At 38.7% G+C, this 14697-nt stretch overlaps 1 protein-coding gene across 1 annotated transcript; it reads right to left on the bottom strand.

Annotated features, from left to right (window-relative positions):
- Positions 1 to 296: 296 nt before the first annotated feature.
- Positions 297 to 7844, bottom strand: LOC139730662 (uncharacterized). Its single transcript, XM_071641522.1, has 6 exons — positions 7711 to 7844; positions 4536 to 4684; positions 3481 to 3522; positions 2433 to 2688; positions 1590 to 1777; positions 297 to 850 (listed from the first exon to the last, which is right to left on the bottom strand). The coding sequence occupies exons 2-6, from the start codon at positions 4564 to 4566 to the stop codon at positions 297 to 299; spliced, it is 1071 nt and encodes a 356-aa protein (XP_071497623.1). The 5' UTR covers positions 4567 to 4684; positions 7711 to 7844.
- Positions 7845 to 14697: the final 6853 nt, after the last annotated feature.

Here is a 14697-nt window from a genome sequence, read left to right as displayed (position 1 = left end):
ATACCAAGAAAATAAAATCATAACTGTTTCATATATTACTTTAAAAATTATGACATCACAACCAAAATTTCCTGCAATCCTCTGAGGAGTCATCAAGATAACATCACTGATTTCAATGGATCAGAAATAATAAATATTCACTTACACAATTAGGGTATACCTGGTATAAAAGTATTTGCACTGGCCTAAAGTGTCTCTGATAAGGACAACAACTTTCAGTAAATCAAACTTCTAATTCAAATGCTGTCTGTGAAGTTTTGATCAGAACAACTAAATTACTTGGTTTTCTTTTGACCTTAGAAATCTCCGCCAAAATCTCCTCCGTCAAAGTCTCCACCAAAGTCTCCTCCACCAAAGTCTCCTCCTCCAAAATCTCCTCCTCCAAAATCATCTCCTCCGAAGTCACCTACGCTAAAGTCACCTCCCCCATAGTCTTCCTGGCCTCCGTATTCATGGTGGTCATGGTGATGATCATGGTGGTGATCGTGGTGGTGATCGTGATGGAAGTCGTGATGGTGGTGATCATGGTAGTGGATGCCTCCACCCCAGCCATGGCCATAGTAGCCCCCTCCATACCCCCAGCCCCATCCGTGGTACCCACCAAGGGCATATCCAGCCAGGAGCCCAGTGGCAAATCCATCGTCTGACCGTGACCGGTCCTGAACGACGACCGTCTGCTGAACGGGCCTGTTGTTTGAGACAGGCCGGTACTGCTGTGTCGGGTAGGACTGCTGTGAAGGGTAGGGCTGCTGGGTGGGGTAGGGCTGCTGGGTGGGGTAGGGCTGCTGGGGATAGCGAGCTGCTGCTGGCTGGGCCTGAGGATAAGGAGCTGCAGCAGCAGGTGGTGGACCTGCAGACAAGACATGACATCCAGTCAAGTAAGCAAGCATAAGTTTGCAGCAATCATGTGATTATTCCTGTTACTAGGATATCAATTTCAACATCTTATAAGTAAGGAATGAAAGCAATTGTTACTTTCTGTTAATTTATGATATACCTCATTAATTTTTCTCCTGACGCAAAATCCAACACACAAACAAAATGTTCTAATGTAAAAAAACATGTACAGCCATCATGTTTTGATATGTTGAATCATCCATCTCTGTTCATTATTTAAAGCTTTCTGATCCATTTTCTTGAAAGTTGTAGTCTTGATCAAAAATCTTTCTTTTTTTAGCTTGGCTATAATTTCCTTATCAACTTGAACACAAGTAATTATTTTTCTGTGAATAGTACGTCATGGGTCAAGTCTTATGGTACAAATACAAGTTTATGATTCCTTTTATAAGTAATCTTTCCATGCCAAAATAGAATTGACTTCCACAGAGTCCCACCCGAAACACACACACACACATACATACGTACATACATTACATACATACATACATACAAGCACATACATACGAACAAATGCAATGCTTTGAACATGATGGGTGCTTCCAGTGTAGAGAGTAGTCTGTGTCCAAACTCTGACCAAAGAACTAAAAAGAGGTGAATGAAACATTCCAATGTCTGCTGCCCTTGCACACAGACACATACACACAGACACAGACAGACAGACAGACAGACACACACACACACACACACACACACACCTGTAAGAGCTGGATTGAAGCCATATGGTGGAGGCTGGTTCGGTGGAGCAGGCTGGGAGGGATATGGTAATTGCCCCTGGGGTTGGGTCCCTGTGTGGGGCCTTGGTTCACCTGGTGCCTGTTGTTGCCGCTGGCTAGGAGGAGGGATGCCCTTAGCTTGGTAGAGTGCTTCTAACCATTGCCTGTAGACAGGGCAAAAAAAAATGTACATATTTCTTCACAGACTGAGGCTGATATTGGATTCTCACTATGTTATTTCCAATGTGAATGGAAATCGCCAACAACAGATTAATGCACACTTCATAACTACAGGTCTTCATGAGTGAACAATTTCTTTCTATTGATTTATCTTGCATTTCTACTTACTTCATACTGATGATACACTGCTCTTATAAGGTTACCATATTAATCCATATCTGTTCCTTGTTTTGGCATTCATAATATTTGCTCCAAATGTAGCTGCACTGTTATATTTTGAAAAGAGAGAGAAAGGTGATATATAAAATATTAATTGTAGCTTTAAATGTTACAGCTGCGTGCAATAGTTATAAAAATGTACCACTTTGTAACTAATTTTGTGTTTTTGTATTCTTTACATGATTCATGATGCATGAAATGACAGAAAATACTTTAGATGTGAGCATGTGACATCACAGTGTATAACATTACTGTGATATTGGCAATCCCAATTCTATAACTTCTTGAACTTGTTAGACTTGCCAGAAAGCACAGTTATACTATCATTTCTGTAAGCACAGAATATATACTGAATTCACATTTGTGTACAATCCAGGGACACCACACTAACATAATGAATGCTTGAAAAAATCTCCTTACAATAAATCTTGCTCGGTTTCTGCCAGAATGTAGTAGTTCTTGCCCTTTGCAGTCAGCGAGAACAGGAAATCCCGCCTGGACCCTGATGGCACATCAGGGGCATCTGAGCCATTTTGTGGGCCAACCCTCATCATGGAGCACTCTGTGCGGACATTAATAACCTTGTCTGGGCTGCTCCCGGTGCCATCGGACCATGCCAGCTGACCATCCTGGTAGACGGTGAAATATTTTCTTCGCCACCGCGTGATGAAATTCCCTTCAAGGAGATTGAACAGGGATTGCCAATGATGTATGAGACAGAGAATACTTCACATTCATATTTTATGCCTCAATTCACATTATCTTCACTGAAACTGGTAAGGTACTGATATGAAAGAGAAATCTCTACTCCTGATAATGTTCTGGAAAATAATTTACAAATGGATGCAGACAAGATTTTTTTCAGTTTTGAATTGTTCAGATTGAGACCAATCTATAAAGTTCACAGTTTAAAGGAAGGAATTGCAGTGTAGAGAACACTCTATCTATACTCTACTACTTTAATAAGTAAAACTAACCAACACAGAAAACAAAACAAAACATAGTTACAGTGGTATCTCACACAGAATGATTAAAGTGATTCTTTTCTTTCTCTATCAGTCTGAATATAAATAAACTGGGCCCCATTTCATAAAAACTTGATATGATGCAACTTTTGCTGGAATGGCAATTGTCATGATAATGACAAGAATCCAGCTTCCCGATTGGCTGTTGCTATGGGAAGTTGCCAATCCAGCAAGAGCTGCTATCATATCAACTTTTTATGGGGCCCTGGTGTGTACACTTGACAAACAGAGACAGGAAAACTATAGCTGCAACTCACTTTTCACTTCTCATGTTGATCGTAACCTTGGACTTTGACATTTGATTTATACTATGTCAAAGGCTGCAGCTTGGATTACAGATTCATATGACTTCTTGTAGGAGATAATGGACCCTAATGACCAGGCAGACCAAGCTGCTCACTTCATATTTCATGCCAAAAGTGCTCACATATCGATAAACTCACCATATTTCTTCAGATATCCCTCTTTTAGCTTTGCTGTTCCAGCTGAAAATGGAGACAAAATCATTACACATGAATATCAATGAGTGGGAATATTCTTGTTGTCTATAACGCTCCATTTGTTTTTAACCGCTTCCCTCTACTACTTTAAGGAAAGGTAATGTGAAATGTCATTAAATCTTCAAGCATATGTCAAACAAACATAGTGATATTTGACTGAATGGTGGCAGCTTCATCGCAAACAGTCATCAAGTCGAAATGTTCTTTCCATCTTTTAAAAGAAAACCACAGTCATAAATAACGACTACTACCATAATTACTGTGTGTGAGGTATGAAATTTATTTTACACTCATTTCAAACCACAGCAGTTCAGCAGCACCATTAACTCTGCTAGGATGTTTGTCTGCTCTGTCAAAACTACCATGATATTCTTGCCAAAAGTATGGCCCTTGATTAAGATTATATATAATAAAAGTCAACTGATCTTGATTATTGATTCTGAAGACTGACCTTTAAGCCTCCTTGAACAAATTAAATATCTTTAAATTCACTTTCATCCTTACACCAAATTGAATCAACACAGGACACCCCCTGCTCTAGTTGTGACTGGAAAAATGACTGCTTTACAAGTAGCAAAAACTTAGTGAACTTTGCCTATTACATTCCCTCTTTCAATGTGTCATTCCAGTCAAACGATTGTTTTCTTTCTTTCTTTCTTTTTTCTTCAAACTGCTGTCTCCTTCGGACATTGTAAACTGAAGTTATGGCTTGAAAATTGTCTTTTTAGCAAAACCATAACGAATTTAAACTGAGTCTCTACAATAATGTCAAAGCTCAAATTATCAATCAATGTTTATTGTTCTGCCTTTCACTTCTACATCTACATCTGTAGCACAATCACAATATCACTTACAGGGTGTAATTAAACCAAAGATTATCTGAAAAATGAAAGTAATCATAATATGTAAAGACACTGTAGTGAATAGTCTCCCAAGTTACAGTAGCAATACTCCAAGCTTTTCTCATGATGAAGCATATACAGAAGGAATGAACTTACACATGACTTGTACTGTGCTGCACATGGACATGCTCACTCAATACAGTCTAATGTTAGTCAGGCTGTGTTTGCCACTCTAAATGAATGGGCACAAAGCATGTATACTTTGGTCAAGGCGGATGCTTAAATTTGTCACTCCAGATGAATACCTGATGAGATAAAAAATACAAAATAGTATGATTATTACTGCTGCAGTATTGTATCTCTGGTTCACCCTGGATTTTTTTCTTCTCTGTTTTCTATAATGTTCACACACCAAACATACATCTGATCTGGCTTAGCATGTACTGCTACCAGACCTTTCTGTACTTCATATTACAAAATGGAAAAATAACTTATTTGGAATGTGCATTACAAAATATGGAATATCACTTAATCAACTTAAATTTCTGATGCATGGTTTAATAGACCGGTCTATGCATTTACATTCCGGTACTGGATTCCTTACCGCCATTCAACACAACTGTATTAAATTCTTAACAGGGGTAGATCTAGCCCAACCAGACGCCGTGCTAGACGGCGTCTAGCGCACGGCGTCTGACGGTTTGTGATGCACCAATCTACTAAACCCCTCGAACACAGCCACACAACAACAAAACTGTTGAAAATTTCTACATTCTTATTAGTGTCCACACGGTACAGCCCTGTTGCGACTTACACTTGTGTACAGTGACAGGGCTGTCTATAGTTAGGGTAGATCAAGAGTGACTCCCTGAAGTTAAAGGACAAGTTCACCTTCATAAACATAAGGATTGAGAGAATGTAGCAATATTAGTAGAACACATCATTGAAAGTTTGAGGAAAATCAGACAATCCGTTCAAAAGTTATGAATTTTTGAAGTTTTTGTGCAGTACCCGCTGGATGAGAAGACTACTGCAGTGTATGAATAACTTAGATGTCACATGCGTACAACAATATAAGGAAAATATAAAGAGAATTTCACAAAATTCCATCTTTTGAAAAAAATACACATCCCCCTGACTCGTTACCGATAAATGTTATGGGTAATATTGTTCCCCCTGCCTTTAGAAAGAGGCAAGTCAATTGCTCTTTTATCATGCGAAAAAAGTGAAAGTATGTTGAATTTTCTTTTATATTTTCTTTATACTGTTGTACGCATATGACTCACAAGCTGTAGTAGTTTCCTCATCCAGCGGTTCCAACACAAAAATTTAAAAAATTCATAACTTTTGCATCGACTGTCCAATTTTCCTCAAACTTTCACTGATGTGTTATACTAAATATTGTTGCATTTTCTCAATCCTTATGTTTACGAAGGTGAACTTGTCCTTTAATTTACTGGTAGACCACCCCATACACACTACAGAGACGGTATGGCTGAGGGGTCTAGATATCGCGCACGAAAATTCGTGATGCTCTTATAATAGAAATTATTCCACAATCGTACCTGAATTTCTCAATAAATATCACGAAAATGCAGAAATATCACCTCCCAGAATCTCTTGATGATACGATGACGGAGTAGTGCGCTGTCGCCGTACTGCCATTTGTATGTCGGACTTAATTTCATGCGTTTAATTTCTCCGGGTATGTAAAGGTCGCGCAGCTGCCCTATGTAGTTTCATGCGTGAAAGTGTCTGCCCCACTGCGGCTGTAGACTAACGTGCTTCGGCTTTCGTAGAATATCATAAACGCTCGATCGAACAAATTACGAATTCTATCGGCTACGAATGAGACAAGCGAGACGACACGTCTAGGCTACAACATCCTTAAAACAGATTTTAAGCTAAGGTAGGTAAATTACAAAGTAAAAAATGGGAAATTTGGTGAAAAATCTGTTTGAAAATATTGGAAATTTGGTGAAAAATTTGTTCGAAATCAAAATTTCTTACCTGCTTCTTTCTCATGTTTAGCAGTTGTCAGGTATGTTTATTCCATGGGCGTATCGGCAAATTTTGCGCTTACTCCTACGCGTAATATTGCTTGCTATACGCAGTTTCGCTATGCGTGACCATTAAGTCCCTGCGCGAGATCTAGTGTACCCTTACTTAGTTACTATATTAACCAGCTTATTTGTTCATGTTACTGTTACTGTGTTAGTAAATTAAATACCAATTTGCAAACATTATCATTGTCATTGTTATAATGAGACTGAAGTTACTGAAGTATATTCTAACATGAGGTCATTAGTTAACTTAACTACACGCAGCGCTGGCGACAGCGCTGCACCTCTTTTCCTTCGCGGACGTTGTTATCGTTCACTGTTTCCTTCATGAATATCTTTATTAATCGTGGAAAACTAAAATATAAGGAATTATCGTAATCTATGACCATCATTCAATAACCGGTATGCGATTTTTTGTTTAATTACGTCTAAAACTTACCGAAATCTATGGCTGAAATCAGGTCTGTAAACGTCCTTACTGCTTCACTCCTCATCTGCGTGTTATATGAATGGCATTCACTCTCGATCTCGTATACTACAACGTAGGTAGTCGGGGCGGAAGTGATGAGATAGTCGGATGACCCCGACTAAAAAAGTTCAAATCATTGCCGGTGCAGCACGCGCGGATCTACTACAAGCTTTACGTAACACATGAAACGCACGGGCGCACGGGCGTACGTAAAAAGCAACCACTTCTGAATGCGCATGCGTAGTAGTTTGTTGCTTTTGTGAAGCTCTCGAAGGAAAAGATGCCACCGCACGATCTACTCCGAAAAATTCAACAATAAGGTCTGGATACCAACAAAACGCCGAATTCAACTCAACCATCAGGAAAATACGCTGTAGGTAAGTGTTGCAAATTATATTACTCTTAAAATCATACAAAATAAAAGGTATTTTATGTGATTTTGCCGTCAATAGTGACGGTCGTTTACAACGTTGAAACACTAACACATGTCAGACCCTGTGCGCAGCACAGTGTCTGGTCAGGCTATAGTTAACTGAGTATAAAGTCTAGTAAGTAGTAGATCTCTTTTTTTCTCGTTAGTAGTAGATCTAGTGGGAAATGTAACGTTAACGTTAGACCTAACGTTAGTAATAACTGCAACCTGCCCCAACGCTAAACAAAGTCATGAAGTAGGGGCCTACTAGGCCTAACTGTTACGTACAAGAAGGAGCGCCCCTGCCCGGGATTACAGCAGACAGTAGACCCTACTCACCACTGTAGGTAGATTCACAGACGGAAAATTAATGCTGTTTTAACTCACCTACATGTGACTACACGTTTAGATGCCGCTTACAATATGATAGATGGTTGATGACAAATTAGTCTGCAATAGAACGAACAATGTTGGACAGGAAAACACCCTCCGTCACTCACTATAAGGCCAGGATTGATGGGATCGGAGTACATTGTACCAACACCCGACAACGATGCATACATACATCGGTGGTATCAACTACGCGGTGCGGTGCTAGCTCGGTTTCCATTCATCAGCGTTGCCTTGCTCATCACTTGACTACGCCTGAGGGTCCGTGTCATCACGTCCATAAACAAGCTTGCCCATTTTGCCAAATCACGCGGCCCAAAGCATACAGATATTCTGTGGTACTGAGTACTCGGGAGAATTATACCGTATTGATTGTCTAGATCTCCCGTTGGATCAAGCGGGGTTCCCACTATCACGATTGGCGCCACGATTGAAATCGTGGTCTTAATCGTGAAGCAATCGTGGTGATCTTATTAGATCGTGAGGTCAATCGTATATTCGTAACAATCGCGTTAATCGTAGAACATTTTTGAACGGTTCAAACATTTTCTACGATTAACACGATTCATTTTTGATCGTGATCATCGCATCAGATTGTCTTGGATCCTGCTTGGATCGTATCAAAACGCAGCAAATCTTGACTTATCGTGCTTCTTAATCGTGTTAATCGGGATCGACTTTTTCACTTTCCTTCTGCTTATTTTTTTTTTGTACATTTATTTTGCCCTTATTTTACCTGCAAATCGTATCTATTTTGTATTCCGTGAGGTTAATTAAGGGAGGGGTGGCACAATGAAATATAAAATAACGGCATCACTGAAACATCCACCAGAAGTAAAGTGTTTCACAACGTCATAGGCTACCCCACAAAGTAACTTTTGTGACTTGTGAAAAGTGACCATTGTTGTGGATGTTTTATAGGTCACTCGTGCATAACTATAAAGATCACTGTCATTATTTCTCACGTTAGTCAATAAGTGTAGCAATACCCCTGCGAAATAATTTTGCTTGATTTTTTTTTAAAGCGACATTATTTTAGGGGAGTTACCTTTCTGTTGTGTGTGTATATCGGTTTTGTTAAACACTGTTAAATAAAACAATAAATCAAGCCAAACCAACCAAACTTTGGTAGATCGGAACCAATCATGGACTCAATCGGGAAAACCCTATCGGATCGTATTTGAACGGGAGACCATGATCGTGACAGATCGTATTGCTTGAAATAGACCAATCGTGACCATCTATCGCATCTAAGCGAACCAACACGTATTGACTCGCATAAACTCGTATCCAAACGTGAAATTTCAAATGAGTTCAACGAATCTTCCACGATCAGTTACGAATGTCCAATCGTGGCGTTCGTAATAGACCGCACGATAGTGGGAACCCCGCTTTTTATTGCCGGATATTATGTCAGTGTCAGGCATGCATGTATTCATGTTGAAATACCAAATAAATGAATAAATAGATAGATAGGTAGATAGATAGATGAATAAATGAATGAATAGATAAATGAATAATAATGATAGTAGTAGTAGTAGTAGTCGTAGTATAGTAGTAGTAGATCGTTAATGATAATAATAACAACAATAATGATAATGATGATAATAGCAATAATAACAAAACGGATGGCCTGTGATTACTGATGCTTATCGATTACCTTAAAAGAACTGGCTAACGTCATTCTTTCATTCTAAGTTATTATTATCATTAAGTGCCTATTACTATTACCGGTATTTAATATTTGGATTTCTGGATATATTTGCACGTAATTGGCACAACAAATGAGAATACAAATGTGATATGCAACGTCTCATGTGATGGGCACATTATCAAATAAAAGAACCTATACTGAACACAATGTGAGTGGTCATTATATCACATGGTACGAAAATGACTCGAAGATTAGTAACAGATATAATATGGGCACACATTATAACACTAGTAGCCGCGTGAAGCTGCCGGTCCCAAAATTAATGCCAAGTGAAAGCTATATTATGAAGAACGAATATGAATGTCTAGACCAACTAAAATTATCAAAATAATAAAATTACTGATGAAGACCGGATTTGGGGATGAACCACATGCCGCATCGACCTATCTGCTGACTAAACCTATACCGTAAAATAATTGTATACTATATGCTCTAAGATATCAAATTAATTTTATTCGTCACTTCTCTGTGAGGGTGGGTTTGATGTAAAACAAAGTAAAATAGGTATAGGTTGTATTTGGCGATATACCACAGTAAATGTAATACGATCACACAATGCATATATACATGGCGTATACACTCAGAGCCGCAAAAGACTATAGCAAAAGACTGTCAAGAGAACATTGCTATAAGACTTAGTGACGTCTTGTAGGGTGTATGCATCCATGCAAGATTCGAGAAGTAATCAGTAACTGGGCCTAGCAAACATTAATGCATGGCGATTGTTTTCTTCCAAAGATGGTTAAAGGGGAAGGAGGCCTATATTCGTCACTCTCATGAGTGGGATAACCAGATCAAAGCTGTTTCTTCTGAACATTTTTTTTTTATGAAGTAAAACAAGTGGTAATTCTCCAGCCGACAGTTTGTAAATAAAAATACCAAGAGTTATAGTATTGAAACGAATCCGCGATTTTTCTGTATGTGTAGGTGGAAAAGCGGATCTGAACAACCATGGAACAGCCTTCCAATATCTCTCGACAAGCGTATTCTATATGCTTTCAAAAAGAACCTTAAAACCTATGCCTTTTTAATCTAAATTGACATTTACGTGTTGTGTTGTACGTTTGTTTGCTTATTGTTTTTACATCTTCTATACATTATGATATACTCTGTTGTAACGTAATATTCTGTCCCATGTAAGCGCCATTAATGAGTATAGGTATAGAAAGAACGCTCAACAAGAGTATCTCAGGCTATATTATTATTTATTATTATCATTATTATTATTATTATTATTATTATCATTATTATTATCATTATTATTATCATTATTATTATTATTATTATTATTATCATTATTATAGGTTTTCCCGGTCAATTTCATACTTTTCTCATTCCAATTCATTGATGTGCATTCAAATTCACACAGCGCACGCACGCGAAAATATTCGGGCATTCAAATTCAGAATCCGAGCGATCAATTTCATTTATGGGAGTTCTATTTCATTTTCGTGAAATCAAATTCACGATGTGTATGGGCGTTCAATTTCCAAGTGCGAGCATTCCATTTCCTATACTCGTGCATTCAAATTCACACGATAGTCATGTGCAGTCCCGATCATGAGTTTGTTCGGAGCATTCAATTTCATTTTCAGGCGATCAAGTTCCTATAAATATACTTCTTGCAATCAATTGTATTCAACGAAGAAAATGGAATAGACATTTTAAAGAAAGGAGAAAGGGCATACACAACCAATGAAGACTTGCATACAGTGTGATTATGATTGTTTAAAGGTTCTACATTGTTTTCTGTTTATGTATTCTTTGTTTTTCATCTCAGTAAACTTTTGATTGTAAGGTCCAATCAGCAGTGCATCGAAACAACACGACAGTCTAATCATATTTCTTGATATAGTTGACAACGCCCCAACCCTAACCACGTCATAATACCAATCAGTGGCGAGGGAAAACGGCGCCCGGGGCAAGCGCAAAAATTGCGCCCCTAATTTCTGAAAAAGTGTTCAACCCCAACCCAATCCCGGTAGGGACTTAAAAAAAGTCTACATGATATGCTTTTTCAAGCACTTAAAAGGGGTCTTTTGAGGGTGATTTAAAAGTAATGAATTTAGATAAATTTTTGCGAGCGAGCGCAGCGAGCGAGCCGAAAAATTATTGTATATTTCCGCGTCATCATCACGTTTATCTTTTTTTGTGTGTGATAAATTTTGGCGAGCGAGCGCAGCGAGCGAGCCGAAAATTTTTGTATTTCAGCTTACAAAACATGGAATTCTTGTCATTTTTTGCTTATTAAATCTTACAATTCTAATCAAGAAAATTAATGGTGACGGCCTTATAGATAACAATTTATACCAACAAACTGAGGACTTGAAAAAATACTCCAAATTAGTACGCACGAGTGAGCCGAAATTTGTATATTTCCGCGCCATCATCACGTTTTGTTCTTATCTCTCTTCTTTTTTTTTTTTTGAGAAATTTTAGCGAGCGAGCGCAGTGAGCGAGCCAAACATTTCTGTATTTCAGCTTACAAAACATGGAATTGTTGTCATTTTTTGCTTATTAAATCTTACAATTCTAATAAAGATATAGTGACGGCCTTATAGATGAGTGTAATAAATTTAGATAAATTTTGGCGAGCGAGCGCAGCGAGCGAGCCGAATATTTTTGTATATTTCCGCGTCATCATCACGTTTTGTTCTTATCTTCTTTTTGTGATAAATTTTGGCGAGCGAGCGCAGCGAGCGAGCCGAAAATTTTTGTATTTCAGCTTACAAAACATGGAATTCTTGTCATTTTTTGCTTATCAAATCTTACAATTCTAAATCATGAAAATTAATGGTGACGGCCTTTAACGATTTATACCAACAAACTGAGGACTTGAAAAAAAAATACTCTAAATTAGTACGCGCGAGTGAGCCGAAATTTGTATATTTCCGCGTCATCATTATACGTTTTGTTCTCATTTTGTTTGATTTTGTTTTTTGCGCCCCCCCCCCCCCGTATGTTCGACACCTTTTGCGCCCTCGTTTGATCCAATGGGCGATCGCTTCAGAACGAAAGAAATAAAATTGCAGCCGCTGTTCCGTGTAACATTTTACCTTCTAACGATGGCATGTGTGAACACAATATGCATTGTCATTTTGTCCGCGTCATCATCACGTTTTGTTCATATCTTCTTTTTTATATAAAATGATATGAATTTTAGCGAGCGCGCGCAACGAGCGAGCCGAAATTTCAGCTTATGACAAAACATGGAATTCCTGTGTGAACACAACCCCCATTCTCCCTCCTTCCCGGTCCGGGCGAGTTTTTTTTTTCTTCTTCTTCTTCTTCTTCTTCTTCTTCTTCTTCTTCTTCTTTCCCCTTCTTTTTTTCTTTTTCTTCTTCGTTTTTTTTTTTCTTTTTTTTTTCGTTTTCGGCGCCCCCAAAGAGTGGCGCCCGGGGCACGTGCCCCCTTGCCCCCCCCCCCGATACGCCACTGATAACAATGCATATTTATATTCAAAGACAAGCTGACACACAATGATCTCCCATAGTCCCGCAAAAGTAAACCACTGTGATAGCAATAAACAACAAACAATGTTAATGTTGTCAGTTTCAATGTAGTCGAAATTGTTGTTTTTGTTGTGTGTTTTTTACCCGAAGGTGTCAACCAACCTTCCGTATGGCTCGTCTGTCGCCTATCAAAGTGCCTATAATGTCACGTATAGAATGTTTGTTTGTTTGTTTGTTTCGTTTTTCCATGTAAGAAGATGGCTGGATTATAGCCCATATTCAGCTGCAATAGCTGGTCTTCCAGCATGGGGTCCAGTCATGTATAAGGTGGGACCACTATGTCTTCACCGGGTTAAACACAGGGCCGCCCCCCCCCCCCCCCCGGTTCCGCCGGCCATGAAACACCGTTTAGTCTGCATGGCCCGCCCTGCTTTTTGCGATGAATAACATAATGAAGTTGGTTCTTTTACGTGCATGAGTTGTGACTCTCTTACACATGGAACCTCCATTTTACGTCCCATCCGAGGGACATGTGCCTGTACAGTATATGACTGTCCCCCCAAAAAATTACAATCAAATTTTCGCATTGATAACACGCAATATGATTACGCCTAAACTCTCTAAATGCTACTTTAGTGTCTTGAAATATAACATCTTAGCTCTATTTTGCAGAAAACCCCATTCAATTTGGTTAAGCGGTCACAGAGAAAATAAAAATGTGGAATGTTGTAAAGCATGTGGTGAGTCTGATTCTTCCAAGTTTAGCACTTCGATGCTTTTGTGTGTGAAAACAATAGACAGAACTTGAAGGGAAGAGATTCTTGACATCCTCTAATACAAAATTCCTCATTTCTCTTTGACCACTGAAGCAAATCGAATGGGGCTTTCTATACGATGTATGGACAATAAGTTATAGTTTCATACCTTGAATTTGTAATTGGATTGATTCACTATTTTTAAAGATATCATTGCGGAGGGTTCCGTTGTAATTTTTTTTTTTTTTTTTTTTGGGGGGGGGGGGGGGGGGGACATACGGTATGTTCCTTTTCGTGAAGCCCGAGTTCAAATTTTCCAATGAACAGGTGGACGGTGGACCTCTACTGCAAACTAGATATAATCTTCATCATAATTCCCAATACATTCAACGCTAAATGAAAAAGACACACAAACACGGCCCCAAATTAACTAAATTCAGGATTTCTTTTGAATTGAATGCAGTTATTTGGAACATGGTTGCCTATACACGAATTTAAATGACCGACGCCAGACCGACGCGAGATTCAGTCGCCAGCTTTTTGACATGAATTGATTTTGAACGCTCATTGCTGAAATGCGTGCTCCTCTCTTACATTTGAATGCTCCGATGATTTGAATGTTCCGACAGTGAATTTGAATGCTCCAATAGTGAATTTGAATGCTCCGATGATTTGAATGCTCCGACAGTAAATTTGAATGCTCCAATAGTGAATTTGAATGCTCCAATAGTGAATTTGAGTGCTCCAATAGTGAATTTGAATGCTCCAATATTGAATTCCAATGACTGGATTTTTAATTTGATTGCTGATTCAGTGCTGCGAGCGTGGAATGCGTGAAATCGAATGCTCGGAATACTGAGGAACTTGAATGACAAAAGCATGAAATTGACCGGGAAAACCTATATTACTATCATTGTTATTATTATCATTATTATTATCATTATCATTATTGTAAGACCAACTCTTATGATAATAGATATTGCCCCAACTGCATAGCACGTTCGCCCGAAACTGAAAAGGAGAATGCAATAATTGGCTGCATTCCCATATACACGCAAGGAT

The sequence above is a fragment of the Diadema antillarum genome, unplaced genomic scaffold (assembly GCF_040938485.1).
Source record: "Diadema antillarum isolate AM-2024a unplaced genomic scaffold, OU_Dant_1.0 seq00000326_RagTag, whole genome shotgun sequence".
In the NCBI taxonomy this organism is placed as follows: Eukaryota; Metazoa; Echinodermata; class Echinoidea; order Diadematoida; family Diadematidae; genus Diadema; species Diadema antillarum.
This window is presented reverse-complemented; position numbering and strand designations above follow the sequence as displayed.